Here is a 26,059-nt window from a genome sequence, read left to right on the forward strand (position 1 = left end):
ACCTCAGTAATTAGTACTTTACAATGAATTTTCCTCAGTGCTGGGGGTGTTTTCATTGCCTTTGAAAATATGCTTTGACCTAACATCAAAAGAGAAAATGGGGAAACTGGAGATGGACATGCCGGTACCCCCATGGCTTTCTGGTGTGTTTCTCAGAAGCGTTCCAAGTCAAATTACAAGCTGTCGGAGTGAAATATTACAGAGAAGGATTTACCCACCCTTTGAAAAAAACCATTATTAATGGAGTAACATCCTGCCGGCATCTTACACCCCCGAATCTCAAGCATGACCTAAATTCACATTAACAACAACACTGGCCACACGATCACATTCATCTATAGCAACGTGGTTTAGTTACTGTTGCACAGGCATGTTTATTCAAGAGCAAAAGCCTTCTTCTGGCAGCTCATTTCTGTCTCGTTTGCAGGTCGGCAAGGCTCTCCCTGAACTGGGGTTGAGCTTCAGGAATGCGTCCTATTCTGACAGGCATGCCCGAGAAGTTTGGTGCACTTTAAACGTATAGGCTGGCAATAGCAAGGCGCTGCCTTTGTTTTCATTCCCATTTCTGACACTGACTAGGAGTTGGGCATTTCATGGTGGGACCTGCTGCCTCCCTGAATATTCCAGTCGCATTGTCAATGTAAAACTGTGCCTGGATTATGAGACACCCTTAGTAAAATGTGCTACAGTCTCCTATAATCATCACATCACATCATATATATAGTAGCCCAATGTCTGTGACTCTGTAACACTGAAACGCTGGCTGTTCCCTCTGGGCGGTGCTGTTGCCTCCCGCCATGGCGCTCAGCTGACTTCTGCGCCACTCAGCCGAGCCGCCGCATGGGAGCAAGCAGCGCAAGCAGCCGTTTGGGCTCTGCGATCCCCAGGCAGGAGGAGGAGGAGAGAGAATGAGAGGCAGGAGGGGGAGGAGAAGAGAAAGAGAGAGTGAGAGGCAGGAGGAGGAGAAGAGAGAATGAGAGGCAGGAGGGGGAGGAGAAGAGAAAGAGAGAGTGAGAGGCAGGAGGAGGAGAAGAGAGAGTGAGAGGCAGGAGGGGGAGGAGAAGAGAAAGAGAGAGTGAGAGGCAGGAGGAGGAGAAGAGAAAGAGAGAGTGAGAGGCAGGAGGGGGAGGAGAAGAGAAAGAGAGTGAGAGGCAGGAGGGGGAGAAGAGAAAGAGATGGAGAGAGAGACAGGAGATGGAGGAGAGCTGAGGGGGGGGAGGCAGTAGGAGGAGGGGAGAGAGAGAGATGGAGCGAGAGACCGGAGGCTCAGGAGAGAAGACCGAGATAGAAAGGGAATAGGACATGAAGGAGAGACCTGAAAATCCCGTTTTATGATGGGCTAATTGTCTAGTTGTGCAATAATGAGCGATTATCCCTTTGCACAGGGGCAGATTAGTAGTGCTCCTGAGGGGCAAAACTTCTCTCGAGAGCCAACTACTGAGGAATTGACTGCCTCCTGCTGCAGGGACAGCTTGGGAAGCACAGAATCCCCCTTCCCAGCCCTACTGGTGATGGGAGCATGGCTGGAGAAAGGGACATGACTGGGGCTGTCTTATATCCCAGCCATCCCTGGTTGCCAGAGTGGTCTCTGAGGGCATCTCCAGGGTCTGCTGGCGCTCAGCACAACAGGGTGTGAACGCACAGCACACGAGCCGGCTGTGTCCTGCCTGCAGCAGCACACCTTTCGCCTGCGGTAGTGGGCGTCAAACTGCCATGCTGTACAGTCACACTCTGGCGTCACCCATGCGCTAACAGGCCACGGAGCTGAGCCCTAAGTCAGCGGGTGATATTTTACGTACAGGTTGGACCTTCCTGGTCCGGCACCCTCAGGACCTGACCGGTCCCAGATGCGGGAATTTGCCGGACCACGGGAGATCCCCTGATACCTGCCCCTCAGCCCACTGCTCCTCCCCACTGCCGGCTCCTTTGGCCTGGCTGGGCTGCCTGCTGGCCAGCCCCAGCCCTGCTGCCGGGTATCATGCTGCCCCAGCCTCAGGTTTGCTGCTGGGTAGCATGTGGCCCCGGCCCGGCTTCCCCTCCTGGGCTGCTGCAGATGCAGCCCTGGTCCCACTGCCAGGTAGCAGGCAGCCCCGATCATGCTCCACCGCCGCCCGGGCTGCTATGGCCCCACTGTCCCCAGACTCACCAGGCTCCCAGCTGCCCTGGGGCTCTCTCGTCCAGGAACATCCGTGGTGATGCCGGACCACGGATGTTGCCGGATCAGAGAATCCTGGATTTGGGAGGCGCAACCTGTACTTCAAATTCCTCATATCGCTTCTATCCTGAAGCTCTGGAGAAACCTGCAAATTGTTCAAATACAGAGGAGTGGATAGAAATCCCAGAGCTAGTGTGTAGCCCCAACTCACCTCCATACCCCAAAACACCCACCTCCCAGCTACGTAATAACTGCTCATTTTACCTCCCTCAAACCAGCCCCTTGCCAAAAGGCTTGGAATAGCATGGAAAGCATAAAATGTGGGCGGCCAGTCAATGATTGTGAGCTTTGCCCTCTCAAGCAGAGAGAGAGAGAGGGTGTGTGTGTGGGGGGGGGGGTGTGGGTGTGTGTGGGTGTGTGTGTGTGTGTGTGTGTGAAATAAAAACGCCTCGCCTCGCAAAACACCTCGCAGAATTTTCCCCAATTCCAGCTCTCTGCCATTCCAGCCAGGTGTTTGTTTAAGCATTTCAATTGATCGTCCCGGCAGCAGAACCACATGAGGAGAGAGATGAGGTCTCCTCAAGAAGTGCAAAGTCTTACTCATGCGAGTAATGCTCCCTCAGCTCAACAGCTGCATTCCGATTAAACACTGTGACTGGTAACAAGGCCTTGTCAATGTTGTCAACTATTCTTCTAGATGAGGCTTACTCACATGCGTAAGGGCTGCTGGATCAGGCCCAACGTACATAAAAACTGGCTTATGTCTATTTTTAAAGCCAATTTCCTGTTAGCCTTGAATCATGAAAGGAGTGTTCTGCGTTTGCTCAGTCCTAGAATTACAACCTGTCCAGAAAGCAACTCACCAGCCATCATTTTGCTTTTAGGAACGGTTCATGGTCCTGCAGTGCCAGCATCAAGACTAAATCACCTCTTTTATTCAACAGGAAGAAAAATCCTTTTGGATCAGGGTTAAACTCCTGGGCAGGGCAGCCGGGGGATCGGCAGTTTGGATTCCTGCCCTCTCAGGCTGCATTGGAGATAAACCAGAGCAGTTCAGTTTACAAAGCAACTTTCACTTCCCAATAACTGTGCCGCAGAGCCCTGCTTTGCACCATAAGAACGGCCGTACTGGGTCAGACCAAAGGTCCATCTAGCCCAGTAGCCTGTCTGCCAACAGTGGCCAGCACCAAGTGCCCCAGAGAAGGTGGACCGAAGACAATGATCAAGCGATTTGTCTCCTGCCATCCCTCTCCAGCCTCGGACAAACAGAGGCCAAGGACACCATTTTATCCCCTGGCTAATAGCCTTTTATGGACCTAACCTCCATGAAATTATCTAGCTTCTCTTTAAACTCTGTTATAGTCCTAGCCTTCACAGCCTCCTCTGGCAAGGAGTTCCACAGGTTGACTCCTCTGGCAAGGAGTTCCCAAGGGCACGCTTTAGAAGCCTGTTCTTACATACCCGGCTGTGACTATCGGGGCCACAGCAAGAGATTTTCCGGAAATACTATGCTGCTCCCGTTCGGGCAAAAGTCTTTTTCTGAAAGACTTTTGCGCAAAAGGGCCAGTGTAGACAGCACAGTAGTGTTTTCCGCAAAAAAGCCCCGATCGCGAAAATGGCGATCGGGGCTTTTTTGCGGAAAAGCGCGTCTAGATTGGCCACGGACGCTTTTCCGGAAAAAGTACTTTTCCGGAAAAGCATCCTGCCAATCTAGACGCGCTTTTCCGAAAATGCTTTTAACGGAAAACTTTTCCGTTAAAAGCATTTCCGGAAAATCATGCCAGTGTAGACGTAGCCCTACTGTCATGAGCTGCCCAATCAGGAATTGCTAGGTACGGGCCCAATCCTCTTCCTATGGTACTGACGTTCCAGGGAGCAAGGCTGCGGTCCCCACTACATGTAATGTAGCAGCAGCAGGATGCACATGATGTGCAGTTGCTAAATGAAAGCTAATTATTAATTAGTTTTCCTAACAAGCAATAGGAAGAATGGGCAGATCATCTGCTGCAGCCTAACACCCAAGGCCAACTGGTGTGACTAAGAAGAAATTGGTCTCTGTAAGAGAGGAAAGCGACCAGAGTCAAAACTTAAAACACAATTTGGATCATTAATATGTGACCACTAATACAGACAAGTCTGAGTGGCACCTTCTCATCTTCATTAACAATGAATGCACCGGAGACAGAAACATCTGTGTGTTTGCACAAACACACTTTTTCCTGTAATGTTTGAACAGGAGATGATACAAATGAGCATACAATAAAAACTCCCTTACACTCCTGTGACAGTTTTTAATCTGGGTTTTTCTAAACCAGAGGGAAAGAAACATAAAATGGTTTGTGAACTGAATGTTATGGTTTGGCTCACACTCACAAACACTAGATAAGGAATAATCTTGTGGCACCTAAGGTATGTCTACACTTGAACCCTAGTTCGAACTAGGGATGCAAAGGTAGGCATTCAAAATAGTCAATGAAGCAGGGATTTAAAAAACGAGGAGTAATGTTAGTTCGAACAAAGGGGCTTGGTTTGAACTAACGCATCCCGGTACGCACTTTCACTTTCGAAACAGCTGTTGATCGGAGTAACGCGCTGGCGAGATTATGCTAATGAAGCATGGGATATTTAAATCCCCACTTCATTGACTATTTCGAATGCCTACATTTGCTTCCCTAGTTCGAACTAGGGTGTAAGTGTAGACATACCCTTAGGGAATGTCTAGACTACAGGCTTTTGTCGACAGAGGCTTTGTCCACAGATACTGTCGACAAAGCTTCTGTTGACAAAGAGCGTCTAGACGACATCCAGTTCTATTGACAAAGCAAGCCGCTTTGTCGACATGAGAGTGTAAACGCAAAGGACAGTGTAGATGCAATAACGCCTTCTGTCGACAGAACTCTGTCAACAGAAGGCATTATTCCTCGCAGAATGAGGTATACAGCCGTTGACAAAACTGCCGAGATCTGTTGACATTATGTCAACAGAACTCGGCGGTAGTGGAGACGCAGGTATAATTTTGTAGACAAAACCCCGTAGTCTAGACACACCCTTAGAGACTATCAAAAATACATAGGGTCATGAGCTTTCATGGATAAAACCCACTTCAGCAGACAACTTGGAGTGGAAATATCAGAATCCAAGATATATATAACAGCAAAAACAGTTACCTGTCAATTGTAGGACCTGAGTTAATGAAGCTAATTAAGTGGGCTGGATGTGTCCCATTAATAGCATTTGACGTGAAAATGCAAATGTCAAAGGTAGGGGATATTGTCTTTGTAGTGTATTAACTAGTTAATGTCTTTATTCAAGCCCAGGGTAACAGTGTCAAGTAGAGTTATAACATCACTAACACAATTTCCTTCTTCCTATTTAAATAAGGCTGGGATGTTGGCTTGGACTGAAATGCAGGGAGTACAAATCTTCAGCTGGAAGGAGTACTAACTAGCAAAGAGCGGGGGAGAACAGGCTGGTAAATATTCTAGTCTTGTAAGTCTTTGAGCCTTATTCTCTGTTGTTTATCACCACTTAAGCTGCCACACTGAGAGATGAGCTATTCTGGGTTCACATAAATGACAAAAAAAAAAAAAGATTTGAGTTGAAATAGCAAGGACAATGTCAAAGGAAACTGTCTTGAGTCTCTAATTTATGTGACTGGCTTCCTTATCAAAGTAGGTGCCAGGCCCCAGTAAATCTGGCCCAGTCCATGCAGTGACTCTGGCAGCTGGTGTGAAATGCGAGGTTTGTGTCACGTTTGCCAGGACAGGAAGGACTCGAAGGGAGGAAATTAGTTTTGAAATAAGACGTAAGCTTCATTCAAGAAGGATGATTTCCTTGAAGGGGCTGTTTGCAACCATGACTTATCCTCAGACCATGGGAAGTGAGAGCAACGAGGGTGGGGGTCAAAGCCAGAGCTATCAATCAGACAGGGGGGGAAACGGTGGGAGGTTTAGGTTTTCAGCGACTTCCCCAGTAAGCGCTTGGGTTTGCAAAACTCAAACCTTAACCAGGAGTGGTTCAGAACCAGCCTTTCTATCCAACCCATCACTGAATAGGGAAGCTCAGACAAACGTTCTGGCTTTTGGTTCATCTCTACTACAGATTCATTCTTGTAAGGTAGAAAGAGATGCTCACATAGATGTAAGGCAATACTCTTCTGGGTAAAGGCATTTATTTTTCCAGCATGCACAAGCGATTTCTATTGAATTTCCTCTGGCACTGTGAGTCTCAGAGTCACTATACTGAGCCATGAGGCTGCTATTAAAAAAAAGACACCCCCTTCCAACCTATGATCTATCATTGTTCAGTTTTACCGATGGATTCTCTCTCTCAGGGTGTGTCTAAACTACATGGCTCCATCGATGGAGCCATGTAGATTAGGCTGATCGGCAAAGGGAAATGAAGCCGCGATTTAAATAATCGCGGCTTCATTTAAATTTAAATGGCTGCCGCGCTGAGCCGACAAACAGCTGATTAGCTGTTTGTCGGCTCAGCGGGTTAGTCTGGACACTCCTGCGCCAACCTGAAAGCCCTTTATCAACCTCCCTGTTATACCTCGTAGGATGAGGTTTACCGGGGAGGTCGATAAAGGGCTTTCATGTCAGCAGGGAAGCGTTCAGACGAGTGCGCTGAGCCGACAAACAGCTGATCAGCTGTTTGTCGGCTCAGCGCGTAGCCATTTAAATTTAAATGAAGCCGCGATTATTTATATCGCGGCTTCATTTCCCTTTGCCGAACAAACAAATCTACATGGCTCTGTCAACGGAGCAATGTAGTTTAGATGTACCCTCATAGTTAAAATAACATATTCAATAGTCAGAAGTTTAGCAGCTGAACATACAGCAGGTTGGCAGGATGAGGATTGTAGAAAGGCGAAACTGGGAAGAAAAGTTACAAATTTGATACTTCTGGGAAGTTACTTTTTTGTCATTTGCCTGTCTTGGCTTGTCTTCAAAACTACAGGCTGTGTGGTACAGCTACTGTCTTGTGTCCTGTGTTTGTACAGCATCGACCCTTGTGGCCACTGGAATATGCATAGTAACAGGATAATACTGTAATAGTTATGAGACTGTGGAGAGGAGACAGGGGGAGGGTGTTGGGTACACATCTAGTGGAGAATTAAAAAGAAAGACCTGCATTTAATTCTTTCCTGGCAGCCAGGAGAAATATAAAGAAGGACGCACAGACAGGCAGATTTCTCCGGCTTTGAAAAGCGACTCTCTTTCTGAACCACTGACAAGCAGATTTTTAAAAAAAGTACATTTATACACCAAAGAAAAGGGAGGAGGCTTTTGAAGTCCTCCTAATTAACAGACTCCGTCCCAAGTCACTGCAGTTCAGCTGCGACACAAAAGTTTGACAGAGATGCATGGAACCACAACAACTTGCCTAGACAGTAAGACACTGTAAACAAAATCAGCCACTTTGGAAACACACTGGGCAAGGGGTTTGCAGTTGGGAGGCCGAATCTTTTGCACTCACTAATAAATTTAATTTAGAGAATCTTTTGTGGGTCCTTTTTAAAGGTTGTTTGTTGATTAAAGCAGCAAACAACAAACTTTTCCTTAATTTATGCTTCTTTTAGCATTTCGAGCTGGGAGGGTGCTTTTTGTAAAAGTTAATGAGGCAGAATAGCTTCCTTATGGGAAAGATATTTTCTCACCAAATTAAAACCTGTATTGGAAAAAAAAAAATAACGAGATGAAGGTGGCTTTTCTCTGAGAAGTTAAATAAATCTCAGAGCAGGAAACTTCTCCCACACTTGGAACTGTCCTTATCGGAGGAGATCTGAGAACAGCAGCTTCACAAGATGTTCTATTTTTTGAATTTTACGTTCCTTCTTTTCATTCATACGGTAATAGCGCATTGTTAGCTGAAAACATACAAACAGATCGCAGGAGGGCCAGAGCAGGGTGTTACCATGAGCTCTGAGTGAGACACTGCTCTTGGGGTAGCCTCCTGCCACACCTCTGCACACCCACTACATTAGGGGGTTCTAGCCCTAGTAGCTGAATTTCTCACCCGTGCCCCCCCCTCAGCCAGGGATGTGGGTAGCCCACGAAAGGGAGTAAGAGGGTACATTGTGCCCCATAAGACCCCTGCATGGGTGCTTAAAGCAGCTGGTGACCAAGCCCCATGTTAATAATCTTTCAGCATTAAAGCATTACTGCTGTTTTAAGCTTGGCATTTTTGCACTAGTGCAGAGCTGCAGGCTTAGGGGCATTCTGGTCAGACATCGTCCTTATTATGTATCCCGTGGTAGTGTTCAAAGTAAGGATGTGAACGGGTAACGGTTAACTGTTGCCCGGGAGCCGCCCTCAGTCCTCAGCAGGTGGAGGGCTGCTCCAACTCTGTGGGGGTGGCTGAGTCAGCTCCCCCCGTCCAGTTCTGCCTCCTCCCCCACCCTGCGAGGGCAGTTATTCTGCTGGAAAACAGTTTAGTTTAAAAAAACAACAAGAGTATGTCTACACACCAAAGTTATTTCGAAATCACTTTCCTAGCATCTACACAAGCCAAGTGCTATTTCGAAATTAATTAAACCTCATTCCACGAGGAATAGCGCCAATTTCGAAATTGCTATTTCGAAATAAGCGCTGTGTAGACACTTATTTTGAAATAGGGGGCCTCCAGTCTTTCCCAGGGTGCCCTGCTGGCTGTTCTGGACACAAGGTAACTTCTGACCTGATGCCCTGCTGGAACCAGTTCCGGCTGGCCTTAAATGCGATTCAGCATCCAATCCGTGTGAACGCGCTATTTCAAAATAGCAAAACGCTATTTCCAAATGCATTTTGTGTGTAGACGTGTTATTTCGAAAGAAGGTATTTCAAAATAACTATTTCGAAATTAGATATTTCAAAATAACGCTGTAATGTAGACATACCCCAACTGACCAACCCTTATGGCAAGGCTAGGCTGGAGCTCCCTCCACACTGAACCAAGTGGAAAACAAGAGCACATGGAATCTTCCACTCTAACCCTTTCGTCCCTCACCCCTGCCCTGCAGCGCCCTCCGTGCAACCACAGAGGCTATGTCTAGACTGCAGGCTTCTTTTGAAAGAGGCTCTTTCGAAAGCATCTTTCGAAAGAGCCTCTTTCGAAAGATCGCATCTAGACTGCAGGCAGATCTTTCGAAAGAGCAATCCGCTTTTTCGAAAGAGAGCACCCAGCGAGTCTGGATGCTCTCTTTTGAAGAAGCCCTATTTACATTGAAGAACGCCTTCTTTCGAAAGAGGAACTTTCGAAAGAAGGCGCTCTTCCTCGTGAAACGAGGTTTACCGCCATCAAAAGAAAAGCCACGTTCTTTCGAAATAATTTCGAAAGAACGCGGCTTGAGTCTGGACGCAGGGGAAGTTTTTTCGGGAAAAGGCTACTTTTCCCGAAAAACCCCCTGAGTCTGGACACGGCCAGAGAGAGTAGCAGCAGTCGGCATAACCCACCAAGACACTGCCCTCCTCCTACACCTGCCAGCAGGCTGAGCCACTGCAATGCAGCCCATTCCAAGTCACATCCGTGACAGCTGCCCCGGTGCCAGGACTGGTCCGCCCACACTGTTAATAGAATGGAGAAGAGGGGAGCTATTTTTATACCTTTTCTACAAGATCCTCTTTTAAAAACAATGCTGTCCCCTTTCAAGCAGAACCAGCTGGATTTTATCCAGTGCTCTCTCCTGAGTCCTGGTCATGGGAAATATGCACCAAGCATCGACAAGGACGCTACAGCCAACAGACTGCCGCTCCCAGTGAAACCCAACACGACAGGAACGAGAGAGAGAACTCAACGGACATCAAAGAGTAAACAGCATGGGAAATTCCCGTGGATGGGAAGGGCTGATTAAAAATCAACTCCTGCAAGCCAACAGAACTCTGGATAGCTGATCTGGGAAGCAATGTACAAAGCACGTTAGAGAATGATAAACTGGGTGTGAGAATGACTAAACACCCCCTTTTGGTGCATGAAAAGATATCAAAAGGATACTAGCACCAACGGGGAACAGCTGCCGCTATGGAGAGGCATGCAAGAGGATAGCAGCTGTGTGGTGAGGGGGGACGGGACCGGAACTGAGAGAGCATCACAGAGATGGAGGGTGTTGATGGAGAGAGGTAGTAAAGGGAGAAGACAGAATCTCAGAGCACGCACCAAAGGAACGAAGTGAACCAGAAGCTGTGACTTATTGAAAAGCATTAGCAGGGAGATCTGAGCAAGTGGGAGAAAGAGGCAAGCCCTGAGCGAGGCTAATGAAACCAGCTGATGCGAGAAGTAGGTAGGTGCCGGGACAGGTAACCTAAGAGCCGAGGACAGATGAGCTGGGAGAAAATATTGTAGGGAGATGAGTGAACGAGGTCTGGAAGCACACAGGGAAATGGAAGGGAAGCACGGTCATTGGTTTTCCTTCTAGAAGTCCAGCGAACGCTCATAAAGAGGAGCCCAATATTCGAGGGACCACGGAACTGACCTGGCCATGAAACAGTCTCCTGGGCTTCTCTGGAGTGAGACAATGATTTCACTGTGCTGTGGGGACAGTAAAGTATTTCCCTGTCTGCAAGGCTGATGAGGTGAGGCAGCTCTGTCCATATTGAGGTGGTCCTCTTATTTATCTACAGGTTGAACCTCTTTAGTCCGGCACCCTCGGGAACTAACCGGTGCCAAACCAGAGAATGTGCCGAACCATGGGAGGTCAATGTTGTCTAGCAGCATTACTAACACTTGTGCTGCTTACTGGGCTCTTGGAAGACATTAGGGGGTAAATTAGAGCAAAAAATCAGCACAGAACCCTGAGAGCCAGGACTGGTGGCTGTAAACAACTTTATGGGACCACTGGAAATTTGGCCACTCCCATGCAAAGTGTACAGCCAGCTAAGTAAAATCATGCAGGACCACTGATGTTGCCTGTAGTTCGCTTCTATCTGATCATTCTCTCTGCCCCCTGTGTTATGTGCAAATGCACAATACAATCGGAAAGAGAGAAGAGCCAACATAAAGCCCAGAAGTGTGGAACTACAAGTCCATGGGTTGCTTTCTTTATCCTAAATGAAAATGGGCCTGATCTTGAAAAATTTGGAGGACCTATAGGGCCTGATACATGCCTCCGAAATCCAATCAGAGGCCCGGGTGCCCAGCAGGTTGGAAGAATATTTAGGTCTAAAATCCCTTTCTAATTAGCGATAGCAGAAGTCTGAACTAGACTAGAATGAAGTAGACCAGTACTTTGCCTTGGCTAACTGGGTGGCCTTGCAAACAAAGGACCGGAGTATGATTGTCAGTGAGTCATAGCTTGAGTTTAATCTCGCTGCTTATTTTTAACTACTTTCTGCAGACTCAAAGATGTTCATTGCTGCATATGCGCTCGCTCACCCATTCTCTGAATCTCTGAAAACAATGATTCAATAAGAAATTGATACAAGTAACACTGCTTTTGTGAGGGTGCTTATTATTATTATTTTTCTTAAAAAAAAAAAAAAAAAAAGGAAGAAGAGTCCTCCAGGCTAACTCTTTGCTTCACGTTGACTCTAATTTTGCTGGCTTTTCTTAAATGATGAGAAATAAGTACATTTCAACGCAGTTCAGGAAGATTTAGCTACACGCATCCTCACCTCCCCCTGGAGAGAGGACTCCGAGGTACAACCACAAATGTATTGTAATGAATTCTGAAACTACACCAACTCTTACTGATATTGGTACAAAATCAAAACCTTAACCAGATTCTTCAAGATTTGGGAGCCTTTTGGCCAAAAAATGACACAACCTTTGGCTGAATTTGTAGGTTCCTGTGCAGTCTGTGAAATTTGGTGGTTGTGGTGTGAATTTGGGGTTCAAACCCAAATTGAAAAGCACAAATTGAAGTGGGCATAAGGGTCAAATACAGAACATCTGAACCCTTGTGAATTGATACTGCTGAATTACACACAAATCTATTCCTACCCGGCTGGAATTGAGAATTAGTTGTGTAACCTTTCAGTTGCCTTTAGTCCTAAGGGTGGTGTGGTGCCAGGAATAGAGATACAAGACGGAAGACATCCCGCATGTGCAGTGCACCAAACATGGCACCCAGAGCTTCTGAGTCCTAGCCTAGTTCCAACCCAGATTCCACTGTGCGGTGCAGGGAAGTTACTTACTTTGTGTTTGACTCTGGGGCTATAAAAGTGGGAGCATGAGGAGAACTGGACAAATTGGACAAAACGTTTTTGATGGAAAATGGGTTTCCTAGTTCTTACCTGTGGTTTGCAGAGGGACTGTGAGATTGGTAAGTTAATGTCTGGAAAGTGCTATGAGGCGGTAGAGCACTAGCAGCTAGCTAGATGAGTGCAAAGGCCCAGAGCCTAAGAAGGTATTCAGGCCCCTGACTACCTCATTGAAAAGAGAATTAGGCACCTAAATACCTTTGCGGATCTGGGTTTGGGTGTTATTGTCTGCCTGGTTTGGAAACAGATACTTATGTGAAAATGTGTCTTCTAACTAGTGAAGGAAGGCTCTGAGATAAGCTGCCCTAGAAGTACGGCACATCCTGGGTGCACATAGTTGCACACCACTTTTGACTAGTTTAATAAGCCAATGGATGTGACTGTTCCTCCACAGAAACAGCACTAGAACAGAATGAAAAGCAATTAGGCCGTTAAAACGTAAGTGCTCACAAGACGGTTCTTTTCGGCTTTGGTTTGGTGCCACCTTTAGCCAAAACGGGGTGTGAATTGTGTGTACAAAGGAAGCTCCTTTCTTCACCTGTAGAAATGTGACGGATACACTAATATTAGCAAGCGATAAGGTCAGGCTAAGAGCTATGCGCAAGAAAAAGGTGAGGCCGATAGCCAGGGCTGACAGCTAGAGAGTGGAGGCAACCTACAAGAGCTATAATTAAGGTCAAGGCCAGTTCAAGGAAGGCCCCCAAAACTATTTGTGGAACCCCATCTCCTCCTAGAAGGCTCAACATTCATGGTGTGAAATTCCATGAATTCTATTCCTCCCCTAACCATCTGTCCTAGGCGGCAATATTTTTCCAATTAACATTGGGAAATATTCAGATCCCCAAAAAGGCTGAAATTCAGGCCGTCCAAGACATGTTTTTATGTCAATGTCACATCTCTAATATACACACACCTTCCGAAATGTTTACAGGACTGGAACCATCTGAACAATCCAGCATGTGAGGGGAAAACACAGGGTAACATTTTTGGAAAAAAGTGTCTATGTCATTCAGGAGCCTAAGTCTCCTTTCCCAAAGCACCTACATCTCATTGATTTTTCAACTCCAAAGTGACTTGGGCGCTTTTGAAAATGGGACTGAAGCGCCTCAGCCATGTAGCTTTTGAAAAACATGTCACCCAGAATTGAATCATTCTTGTGTCTCAAGTTCCCTTTATTCTAGACTTTTCCAAACTTGTTCTTGCCACCTCTTTCACCACGTCTCTGATCACTCCATCTAGGACCTCTGAGCCGCCGCTTAATTTGTTGCAGCTGTATTATTGAAGAGGATTGTCTCCCGGTGCAACTAAATACTCTCTGAAAAGTGTGAAACTAGGTCCCCGAGAGGCTATTTTAGTGATAGCCAGTAACACAGCTGCTACAGTTCGGTTGCCACTTCGATTCTACTAGCTTTCTTGGGATCTACAAAAGAAACGGCGTGTTCACTCTCCCTCCCATGAAACACAGAACCACAAGCCGGTGCTGATGGCTTTCCCCATAGAAAAGGTTTGCAGTTGATTCCCACTGATTCAGTGAGTGGTTTGCACTGATGGAGAAATACAGCTACCCGGTCACAGGATGAAAGAAAATGTGCCGCATCGTTCTTATACGGATACATAAGGCTGCTAACATTCTCCTCCTTCAAATCACTCAAGACAAATTCAGCGCTCAGCCTACAGCTATGCCTCTCCCTAGCCCCCCATCTGCCTTTGGATTGGGACAACCACTTAAATGAGCAATAGACCACGTACTGTACCAACATATCCCACTTATGAAGATTTCACTGTATCTGGATGAATATACCTATGTCAATGTCTGAGCATTGGCATCTCTTGACTAATCACGAGTGTCATTCCATGCACGTGCAGTGTGTCCATCAAGCCAAGAGAAGCTCAGTGCAAAGAGATGACAGAAGACAGAACTAGAAACACGGGAATTGCCAAACTGGGTCAGAGCAGAGGGTCCATCTTGCCCAGTTGCCTTTGTCCAACTGTAGCCAGTCCAAGCTGCTTCAAATGAAAGCACGAGAAACCTCATGTTGGGTAATTATGGAATAACTTGTCCACATTCCTTCCTAAGCCCCATCAGCTACTGTTTGATTTGTGCCATGGAAACCAAAGGCCTCTAAATACATTTTTGAGCCTCTCTGCTGTAGCTGTGGATAGTCTCATTATCTAGAGGAATATCCAGGCTTTTTTGTAACCCAGCTAAGCTCTTGCCTTGGGTATTGTGTGGCAGGGAGTTCCACAGACTAATTACACATTCTGCAAAACAGCATTTCCTTTTCCCTGTTTGTCACTTGTTGCCTTTCCATGTCGCTAAACCCACCAAATACAATCTTGTGTTCACCTGAAACACGGCTTGTAAGAAAGTCGGCAAGAATGTGCTAAACCCTTCTCTATTTAAGAAAGACATAGAGCAAGTGCTTACACTTAATGACGTTGATTTCCAAGGAACTTAAGTGCTTCCCTGAATAGGGCTGTTTTCCTGAATCAAGGGATGTCCTCTCGGGGGGCAGGGGGTGGGGAGGGACTATGTGGATGGGTAAATAGAAGAATCTGCCTCCATTTCTCAGTAGCATTCATTATTTTGTACAGCTTCCCCATATCTCCTCTAAGCAGGGGAACAAGAAATTGGGCTCAGAGCTGTTTTCTTTTACAAATCAATTTGATTTTTAACTAAGGTATTCAAACTGCAAGCGCTTTGGAGAGATACCCTCTGTTACTATACGCCTGTACCAACACCTAGTACAATGGGGCCCCAACTTCATTAGGGCTGCCTGACTGAAATACAAATAAACACTAAAACCAGACGACAGGTTAGTATGTTCAAGTACACTATGCGCTCTTGGCTCTTTCCGTTTAAACTGTAAGTTTAATGAGCATGCTTTTCCTTTCAGCCCCTTTCTGCCAGCATCGCAGCCTGTGCTACAAACCATCTAAGTTGTGCCTGATTCAAGAGCCATTAAGTAAAAGCCAGTTCCTCTGCTGTAATTTGCAGTTAAGTGTAGCTTCCCCAGCACAGAAGTGAGCTCACAATTCTTTGCACTGATACAGCACTGTCCAGCCCAGGATCTTAATGCTTTTTACAGAGACGGGCACATTTTCTAAGTGTTCCAATTTCACCGATGGAGAAACTGAGACACAGAAGCGGAATCATGACAAATAAGGAATATGCAACCCCCTAGGACTCTTCTAAAATCAATAATCAGATGAGAAGGAATCATTTAGCAACCACAGTGGAAGAGAGAAGGAGTGTGAAAGGAGTTAGCTGCAAAGTGGAAAATCTAGGGCAATTCACTGATTCAAACTTGGGAACAACTGTGAATAGAGTACAGGCAATGCCAGGCAAGTGCTTTAAATGGACTTGGTGTGCCAGCGACCCATTGTTTACAGTCACTGAATCTGCTCTCTGGCAGTCATCCATACCTGGGGCATTTATCACAATGCTGATGAAACTGACTCTCTTGTACTCTTATTAGATTCCCTTGAAATCTTCTTGTCTCCACTCAGGAAAAGGCGGAGCCTCTTTAACCTATGAATCCTGCTGGTGACTCCAGTTGCATTAAGCAGGAACCAGCTCTTTGGTAAGCTTTGTGCTGCACACTGAGTCACCATGTACAGCTACAGTCCCTGCGGCTTTGTCTATATTGCCAGTTGGACAACAAAACTCTTGTCATTCACAAGCGCGTAAGAAGCCCCCCTCAAAAGATGAAAGTTTGGCTGCGGCGAGTGCTGGAGCGTAAGCAGCTCGCTGATGCAAAACCCGTGCCTGGGCGGTGGTAGCGTTTTGTCGGCAAAAGTCACAACAGCGTTTATACGGCCCGACTTTTAAAAAGCTGGGTAGTGTAGTAAGATAAAGGCCTAAAACATAAGCCAATGTAGCACAGGCCTGGTCTGAAGCCTAGTTAACAATAGACAAAATATGGCTAACATAAAGCAAAGCTAAGCTGTAAGCAAGAGGCAGGCCTCTGCTGATAGAAATTGGCACAAACAGGGCTGAGAGTGCAAAACACTAATGGGTAATAGGTTCAGGTGCAGAACAATAATAGGTACCGGTCATAAGCTGAAATCACATGGTACCACCAGCTCATTAAAAAAGACCTTGGTACCCACTCCTCACAGATACAGACCCAGGTTCAGGAAAGGGTCTAAAATGACAGCATGATGGATACAGATGATCTAATCAAACCATGAGGGACAGGGTGGTATCTACATAGCATCAGAGGGTGGCAACCTGATACATCAGCTGTGAGGTGTGACTTGTTTGTACCTGTATATAAGGTGGTGTCTTGCGGGGGAGTCTTTGTATGACTTAGGGGGCAGTGGAAATTTCCCACTGATTGAGTCATTCCATGGTGGCAAGTACATGTGCATAGTGGTTCAGTAGAGTCTACTGATGAGTGCTTTTTTTGTGACGGTACTGCCCGGAACGACGTACTGTCACCTATTTTCCCAGCCCACAGAAAGGGAATGGGAATTCCCCTGCGCATACCGGAACCTGTTTTCCTGGGGCGGCTCAGCTCGTGCTCAGGATGCGCAGCATTTTTTTTCCTGCTCCCAACGTGGTGCTGTGGCTCTTAAAGGGGCCACGGCTGCATTTCAGCCCACTGCGCGGTTTTTTTTTTTTGCTCAATAAGTTTGCCCCGGAGTACCAGCACCTGTTTTCTTACCAAAAAAGCACTGCTGACAACTATGACTGTACTTCGCTTAACAATAAACCTGGCCTGGCACCTTCTAACCTTATCTGGTTTGTGGTCTATGGGGGCCCACTCAGGGTCTGCTGTGGTCATTGGGCTAACATCACTGAGCACACAAACAAGCAGCCTTCTGGTTATCGTCATCGATGGAGCCAGAGACCTGTGAGGACACCGCGGCAGTAAATCCTCCCAACTACAGGAAGTATAGACAAATTTTGCTCGCTTTAGCCACTTTCCTAGGCGACAAAGCCATGGCACAGTACGACGCGGTGACTCTACCTGCCCTATGTGAAACCCAGCCTTTTAGAAGGCAGTATGTCAACTTCTTCTGAAATTAGCGGAAGGGAGCCGCTCTTCCAAATCACAAAATAGGCTCCTTTTATATTTGGGACAAAGCTTCTGCTTCTTATACAGCCTCATCACTCCTAGCAGGAGAAGCATAAAAATAAACCCCAGCCGCACATGGCTTTTATTGTTACCCCGCGTGAGTCTGCTCTCAGTCAGAGCACTGCATCTCCACTGGCTTCCCCGGCATTGAAGGCTTTGAGTGCAGAATCTGGCCAGCCAGCTCTGTGGACTCCCATGCTGCACCGATTGTACTTTGCAGAACACACACTTGGGCCTGCGCCTACTCCTGCGGTAGCCGACAGGACGTCAGTAAACAAGGATTGGCTCCCTTCTCCCTGCAACTGCTTTTACAGGAACTGTTCAGGATGTGAGTGAGAATGGTTTTCTTGGGCTCTCCCTGGACACCAGTGGAAAACAGCTGGTCCCTCCCTGTGAGTACCATGCAGCTACGTTTCATTATGTAGTTTCTGTTGTGCAACTCTCCTTCCTCTGTTTGTTTGTCTGTGCGTGTGCTACTGGGAGGGGTTAGTTCAGAACAGCCATGGGGCTATGTGGGTGTACAAAGCTGTCAAGTCTAACTCATGTGGAAGAGACTCCTTGCTCTAGAATTAATCTCCAGGAACTTTTAGAAGTTTCATCATCATGGGATGAAGGGTTTTGCCGATTGTTTTTCAACAAGCCTTTTGAAATGTCACTTCTATCATATCTCCCTTGTTCCAACTATCACAGGGGGACAGACCTAGCTGAGGGAGACCTTTCCAATAAGTTCTTTCTGTTGCATGAGCTGCACCGAAGACTGTTAGCTGGGCCATGCTAGCACACAGTGAAGCGCTAGTTCATTTCAGCCACTAATACATGCGCAACAAATTACATTCGTTTGGAAATGAGGCAGGGGAGAAAAATCACCAGAGGAACAATTTTTCACTTGGCAAGTAAATGGTGAAAATGAACCAATCGGATCTGCATATGGTAAAGAAGAATTTAGATCAAGATTTTCAGATAAAAGCGTGATTGATACCCATAAATCAGGCCTGCACAAGTCGGAAAGCGGCGAGGCCCATATTACTCCAAAGAAAACAGCTGCAAGCCCCAAGTAGGGTTGCCAGATGCTCTCCCAAAAAATACCGAACACATGGGCTAAAGATTTTTCTCGAGCAAAAAAAACCAAAACCCCACGCATGTCGGGCATACAAAAAAAAACCCCCCGCACCGTCCAGGTTCAACACGCAATCACAGGTTTTGTTGAAAGCTCAAGATTTTGTTGCATAAATTCGCACACAAGGGAAATACTCACAGTCACACGCAAAGAGAAGAAATATCTCACAGTGCAAAATTTGTTCCCTCTGATACAAGTTATAATATCAACAGGGCGTAGATTTTACCAGCTGGTGAGCTGTGACAAGCTCCAACAGCGTCCACCCCCGTGCTGCACGGGGAGCGTAGTGTTCTGATAGTGGTCTGCGCCGCATAAGCGGCCGCCCAGCTGAGCAGCGTGCAGGGGGGCCGAGTCCTGGGATGGGAGCCAGAAGCGGGGGTGGGACCGGACGCGGGCGAAGGGCAAGACCAGAGTGTGTGTGTGTCCCTAACGTCAGGGGGAGAGGCTCCGGTACAAGACAGTGCTACGTTCAAAAGGGGAGTAGAGGAGAGCAGAAGAGAGGAAGGAGGAAATATTATTTCCAAAAGCCGTTGTGGGCCGCACATTGAGCTCCTTTGGGCCACATGCATCCTGCGGGCTGTATGTTGTGCAGGCCTGCCATAAATGAAGCCTGATACTTAAATACCCCAAATGATTTTACATTATGTTATAAAATCCTCATCAGATCTAAGAATAAACTGAATGACAGAAGCATTTTGAAATCATTCCAGTCTACACACAGACACCGTAGAAAGAACAATGGAGTAGATAAAGAAACAAACCAATCCAGCTACCATGGGGTGAGTTTGGCATCAATGTCTGCTCAGTCTTGTGGCCGAGGGGAGCTGTGACTTGCTGGGCTGTCTGGCTTCAAGATCCATTTCTGACTGCTCCCCACTTAGCTCACCACATCATCTAGGTTTCAGCAATTTACACAAGGTCATGCTTGAAAGAACCACACTCCCCTCCCCAACAACCTCAAGGACATCCATAAGAACAGGAAACGGCAGAGGGTCAGGATGGAATCCACAGAAGTCCCAGCACAGAGTATGTTCTACAGTGCAAATGAACATTTCAGTAGACTCCTTCCCCAAAAGAACAGGAACAACGGGCCCAGGGACTTGAAAAAAACAAACTCAACAATACTCTGGCAGAAAATTGCCTTCTCCAGACACTCAAGAGAGGAGGGACATAGTGAAAGTAGGCATGAAATGCTCTAAAATAGACCTTTCCTGCTTGGATTTCCCATAGAAATGAAGCTATGCAACACCCGTGTGCCTCCTAATAGAAACAGACCCTAGCCTAGATCATGAGACAATCTCTCACTGCCCCCTCGGCCCACCTCTGCCACCTGCAAATACTGCACACGCGCCCAGGAGTTACTCACAGACCTCGGTTCCGCTGTCCAACAGGTCAGGATCTTCAGAACTGGGTGCGGGTTTGAGTGCATAGTGAGCTGGATGAGGAGCCCGTATGCCACTGACATGAGCCTTGAGCATTAAGGCTGTAGTTTGAGACAAAGAGGCGAACCCGGGCTCAAGAGGAGAATCCCAGAGGGAGGCAGACAGAGCGAGTGTTGCTCACACCTTGACAGGCAGAGACACTAACAAGGACAAAGCTCCCTTTCCTAACAACCTACAGCTGCTGGCTTGCTACATACCTGCTCTGTAGTAATTGCCATAGCTGCAGGCACGGAGGTGATGACGGCACTGGAGCAAAAGAGGGAAGAATGACTAAAAAGGAGAGGGGAAAATACAGGGCATTTCTACAGGATGATGCTCTCCTTCGTTTTTACCTTTTTCAGATGTTGCTTTTGCTACTTAAAAAACCCTCCCCCATTCAGGCCTGGTCTACACTAAGACCTTAGACTGAAATATCCCCCCTCCCGGTTGGATATGTAAATGGTGAATCTGCATTATCAAGCCCATTATTCCAAAATAAGGGGCTTCAGAATTCGAACTCTGTACTCCCACTTTTCAGGAGGAATAATGCTAATTCCGAATTTGTAAGTCCAAAACGTTACTGTGGATGCGCTGGTGCTGCTAATTTGAAGTGATTGGCCTCTGGGAGGCCTCTGGCAGCTCCCCGGGGCTCTGAGTCCGAGGTAGCGCGTCCACATTAACAGAGCCTGCCCTGGACTAATTTCGATCCTTCCCCGTAGTGAGGACACGGAACTTTGAGTTTGTTACATCGGGAGTCCATAAGTCGAATTTAGTAAATTGGAAATAATTTCCGAGCGTAGACATGGCTTCAGTCACTCTGACCTCCACGGCCTGGATATCGTCTTTTACAGACGGACAAGATGCTGCATGGGGAAATGACGACCAAGGTTTACCAAAAACAGGAACCTAAAATGAGGCTCCCCAATCCCTGTTTAAGCTGCCTAACTAAGTGCCTGATTATCAAAAGTGCTGCCCATCCAACAGATCCCATCGACTTTGGTGGGAGCTGCTGGGTGGCGAGCAGTTTTGAAAATCCGCCCCCTCCCACTTCATAGCCTCACTTTAGATTCCTATTTTTGAACAGCTTGGTGGCAGGGAGCTGCCCAAAGCCACACGCCAAATCAGCAGCAGAGTAGGAAACAGAAGGTAAGCTATTGACTGTCAGTTGCCTTCCCTCGACAACATTCCTGTTTCACTTGCATTGTCCGTTTCCTGAATTCATTAAGCTCACTGCTGCAAGGGGATGCATCTTTCCTCTACACTAGCAACAAGAGGCCATCCCTACGCACCGTTTAATTAACCAGGTGCCTAAATCTTCTTAAATCAAACCACTTTCTCTCAAGCACAGAGATCAATGCTGTGGTGCCTTCCTTTGATCTCCGTGGCACACGGGCGACTTCCTACTGGGCTGCCTTCAGAGCCTGGCTGCGATACCTAAATTCTCCAGACATCATTAAAAAGGCATCACCATAAAACAGGAGCCAGCAGCTGCAAGCGAGGCACTGCTAATCCACAGCTAGAACACACATCTGCCCACAGGACAGCGGTAAGGAGAGCCGGGAGGGAACCGTAAGGCTCATGCTAGGGAAAAAGGGAATGTTTTTAATTGCATTTGGCTGCTGGTGCCAATCCGCCCATTAACCAAGCTCATCCCTCCTTGTATATAAAGGGCATCTGTGTTGCTGCCACAGCTGAAAACAAACACGCTTACACCCTGGATTCAATCCCTCTGGGGGGTGCCAACTACTGCCCTGCTAGTCGAGAAAATGTATTTCAGAGCCAGGGGGCTGGCTGGCTTTGCCCTCCTTGCCTAGTGATAGCCTCCAAGCCTTTTCCAGAGCATCTGCCAAAGTTGGAGGAGCAGCCTCCATTCACGCACATGAAAGACAGACCATTCCCCTGAGCAACACTTTCTTCAGTGCCGGTGAAACGATGAGACACGTCAAGGCAGAGGCCATGGGGGGTTAATTCAAACCTTGCGCATCCTGCAGAGACCTTGTGGACAACACAGCCATGTGGGAATGACACTGACTACTGAGGTCCTTTAAAGTCTGGGCGAGGGCAGGCTCAGACACAGGACCTAGCTCCAGAGCGACTGGCTGCAATGAGCAGAGAAGGTGATGTTTAGAGAAGGCCCATGGGTAGCGGGCAGTATTCTGAATAGCGCTTAGCACTGATCCCCGGGAAAGGAATGGTAACGCTCTCCTTTGGGTTCCAGGGGCGCAGAGGTGGGCCAACGCTGAGCGTTTTTTGCAAATGTGGCCCTCTGATGTTTATTGAGTTAATTAAACCCTTAATTTCAAATATGTCTGAAAACACAGTTGTCAAACAAGTGGCCATGACAAACCGAATGATGCAGTTACAAATGCAGAGCGGCTCGTCCATCACATGGCACGATGAAAGACCCGGAGATGCAGATCATGGTTCCAAGGAACCAAATAAATGCTCAGCTCTCAACAAGTGAAGTAACTGCAGCAGTGCACTCTAACGAGAGAGGAAAGTCAGCAGGCATTTGAATGGTCATATAACCTCCTTTTATTGCCACGTAAAATGGATGGGCCGGGCCCTCAACGTTTTGACCTACCAATTATCTTGTACGTTGGGAACATGGGCGGGTGCCAATTCAAAGAATTTTACATGGCAATAAAATGAGCATATAATCCCTTTAAAGGCAGTGGATTCTTCTGAGAGTATGACACCTCCACGGATAAAGGGCTCCCGTGGGTTTGTACAGCACCTAACACCGGGAGGGTCTCGATCTTATCTTTGGGTGAAACCGCAAGACAAATTAATAAGATAACAACACAGACCAGCGGTTTTCAAACATTTTTTCTTGCGACCCCCTTTGAAGAAAATTGTTGATGCCCGTGACACAGCAGGCTATGGGATGGGGCTGGGGATGAGGTGTTTAGGGAGCAGGAGGGGTTTCTGGGTTGAGAGGGGCTAAGGGCTGGAACAGAGGATTGCTGGGGAGCAAGCTTACCTCCAGGTCAGTGACACAGTGGGATACTGAGGCAGGCTTCCTGCATATCCTGGCACAGGGGACCACAATGAACCCTGCAAGTGGCCAACAGCAGCTCCAGCTCACCCCTGCCCCAAGCTCTGGCTTCACATTCCCATTGACTGGTTCCTGGTTTGTTACCAGGCATTGCTGCGCACAAATGGGTAGAGCTCCTTTTGGGCTTGGCTTTATGTTTTTGGCTTGTTTATCTTGTGAAGAGTTGTCCAGGAAACTGCCTTTACACCCCCACTGGTCCCCCTCCAGCAAGGCAACCCATTGCCTGATTTTCCAACACGCTGTACTTTGAAAATCACTGACTGAAATAAATGGAGATTGCCTATCTCCTAGAACTGGAAGAGACCTTGAAAGGTCATCAAATCCAGCCCCCTGCCTTCACAACAGGACCAAGAACCATCCACCATCCCCTGACAGATTTTTGCCTCAAAATCCCTAAGTGGCCTACTCAAGGATTGAACTCAACCTGGGGTTTACCACACCAATGCTCATACCACTGAGCTATTCCTCCCCTTACAAGCATCTTTTGAAACAACGTGGTTGAGCGAGTGCTCCACAGTTTAGCCATGCTCTAGCCTGTAAACACCAGACTGGCAGGCTGTGAGGATGAACTTCTAGTTCAGTATGTTACATCTTACTTGAAACACTTTTATAGTCTTGCAATGTGCATGCAGGAGGATCACGGACAGTTATACATACTATATTGCTGGGGATCTGGGGAGGGTCAGCTATTTGATCGGCTCAAACACTGGCCAATATTTCTCTATCAACCCGTATACAGCTACCAAATGACGCTGAACTACCCTGAAAACATCCCATACACCTATGTTTTCATTCCACTTCCATTAAAACAGCAACACCTTCAGTGTAAATCAAAGTGTTGCCTGGGGATTAGCAGCCCGCCAGGTTTAACAGATCTGGGGCTGGCAGCTTCTCTCAGCAAGTCATTAATCCCTCTCCTCTCCAAAATGCCTTTCACCTTGATCACTGGCCTTGCTGATCTTCAAGGCGTCACTGTGAAAACTGATTATCCTTGCGGGTTTCACAGTGACTGATTATTTTTGAGGATTTCAGACTCAAAGCTCGAGGTGGGGGGACTGAAAGCACACGCTTTTGATCTAGAGAAACTCCAGCCTTCTGGGAAAGGGGATTTCAGGGAGTGAAGGACTATTTAAAGAACACGTAGGACAACCCTATGCTTCTAAGAGACTCCCTCGCTCCCGCAGTTATCTAGGGTGCTGCACATAAACAGAGCGAATTCCCCCACCTCTGCCCCGGTCACACGTGGGCACTGCTGCTTTATTATAACAAAAATTAATGTTATAACCTTCTCTTGTGCCAGACTGGAGAGTCGGAGCCTGATCCTTCCAAACCTCACCCATGTGAATAGTCTTGGCTTACCCCAAAGCCCTAGAGCCCTGAGTGTGCCATGAACGTATCCGCTTTTACTGTGACCCCATGGGACTGTGAGCAGTTTAAGGCTGATCCATCAAGGTCCCCCACAGGGGCCAAGGTGAGAAGATAATTGGTTAAACGCTGGATCAATTTAGCCAGGGGGGTGCTGCTCCTTTGCTGGGAACAGCTAAAAGAGAAAAGAGGGGGATACAGAGGGTTGGCAGGAGGGGACAGAGAAGCCCAGAATATCAACATGGTGAGATCTTGCGTCCTGAGCTTGGGGAGATGGGAAAAGCCTTATGCTGTGGGGGAGAAACACTTGTAGAGCACACAGTACATAAAACACCCAGAGTTGAATCTACGCAGGAGGGCGTGAGGACTGTTTGCAGCAAGGACTCCAGGATCAGGTTAGCCTCCTCCGTGACACCCCACTTCAGGAAAATACTTAAGAACAATGCTTAACATGAAGCTTGCTCTTAAGTTATGTGCACATGCTTAACTTAATGTATGATCTGAAGTCCAGTTTAATGGAAGGGGACATAAGCATGTGCTTAAAGTTAAGTAAGTGCTTAAGTGCTTTCCTGAGCAGGGATGTTCCTGCTCCACCAAGGCCTTCTTAAAAGCACGAACCAGAGCTGGGAGCAGTCCTGTCTGCATGGCTTGCAGCGTAGGAATCTGTTCAGCAAACATGGTTTGGCAGCTCCGCAAACCATAACCAGCCGGAAAAGCAAATCTGCCCATCTACAGGAAAATCAGATGCTTGCTCAAACGGGCTTGGGCGGAATAGAGAGCAGAGCTCTAATCCTGGATCCAGCAGAGCCAAAAATGTGCTCTGAAGCTGTTGAGAACACAATTGCAATTTCTCCCTTGAAAGCCAGTCCCTCAGTTGGGTAGATTGGGCACTAAATTTAATCTTAGGGGAAGCAGCACCATAGGGACAGCTTATTCAGCATTCTTGAGTGGAAATGCTACTCAGTAGTCAGGTTAGATACGCATGCGGGTTCTATTGCAAGCCTATACTTATGGGTATCGCAGCTACTGACATACGTAGCTGCTATCTCCTCCTGCAATGCTCTCCTCCGCATCTCTCTGCGTGCTAGGGCCGGGCAAGTTGCACACTGCAGAGAGAAAGTTACATGTACTTTGTTGCCTTGTTTAATCCGCAACGGTGGGAGGTCTCTGAATTCACCCTCTCCCTGAAGATTTGTGTAGAAACCGAAGTCTCCCCAAACCACAGCTTAGCACTTCCACACATACTGGTTAGTTAATGCAAATTCTGAGCAAACTCACAGAGTCTCCTAAGGAGGAAGCCACAGAAGAAATTGGAGATCATGTGCTATCTGGGCAGGTTGGATGGAGTGGGACCATGAAAACAGAGCAAAGACTCAATCAGCCACCATGTATAAAGAAGTATTTCCCCATGAATGAACAAAGTTCCTTCTAAGAACTAAACATGCTAAGAGGGGGGTAATTGGCTAATCATGTAGTCAATACAATGTGTATCGACTACATGTTTTGTCAATAAGGGAAGGCGCTCAGTCCTGGCTCACGCTGGGTCCGGGACCTATCCCCGCTGCGGCTCTGCAGTTTAAATGTAATAGGAGCTGGGCGTGCAGGCAGACTGGCTCCTACTACATTTAAACTGCAAGAGCCGCAGCAAGGGTAGGTCCCAGACCCAGCGTGAGCCGGGACT

General features: G+C 47.2%; 1 protein-coding gene across 4 annotated transcripts in view; it reads right to left on the reverse strand.

Annotated features, from left to right (window-relative positions):
- The window catches only part of SHROOM3 (shroom family member 3), a 232,498-nt gene that overhangs the window by 84,176 nt on the left and 122,263 nt on the right, over positions 1–26,059 (reverse strand). Inside the window, exon 1 of one of the 4 annotated variants that reach the window (XM_075929434.2) lies at positions 19,905–25,810. The exons of the other annotated variants lie outside the window; for them this stretch is intronic. Coding sequence (XP_075785549.2) covers positions 19,905–19,999 — 95 coding nt within the window. The 5' untranslated portion in view covers positions 20,000–25,810. Of the gene's footprint in view, positions 1–19,904; positions 25,811–26,059 lie in introns of those variants that run through there. 4 annotated transcript variants of the gene reach the window in all.

This window comes from Pelodiscus sinensis, chromosome 4, assembly GCF_052426305.1.
Source record: "Pelodiscus sinensis isolate ZL-2025 chromosome 4, ASM5242630v1, whole genome shotgun sequence".
Taxonomy (NCBI): domain Eukaryota; kingdom Metazoa; phylum Chordata; order Testudines; family Trionychidae; genus Pelodiscus; species Pelodiscus sinensis.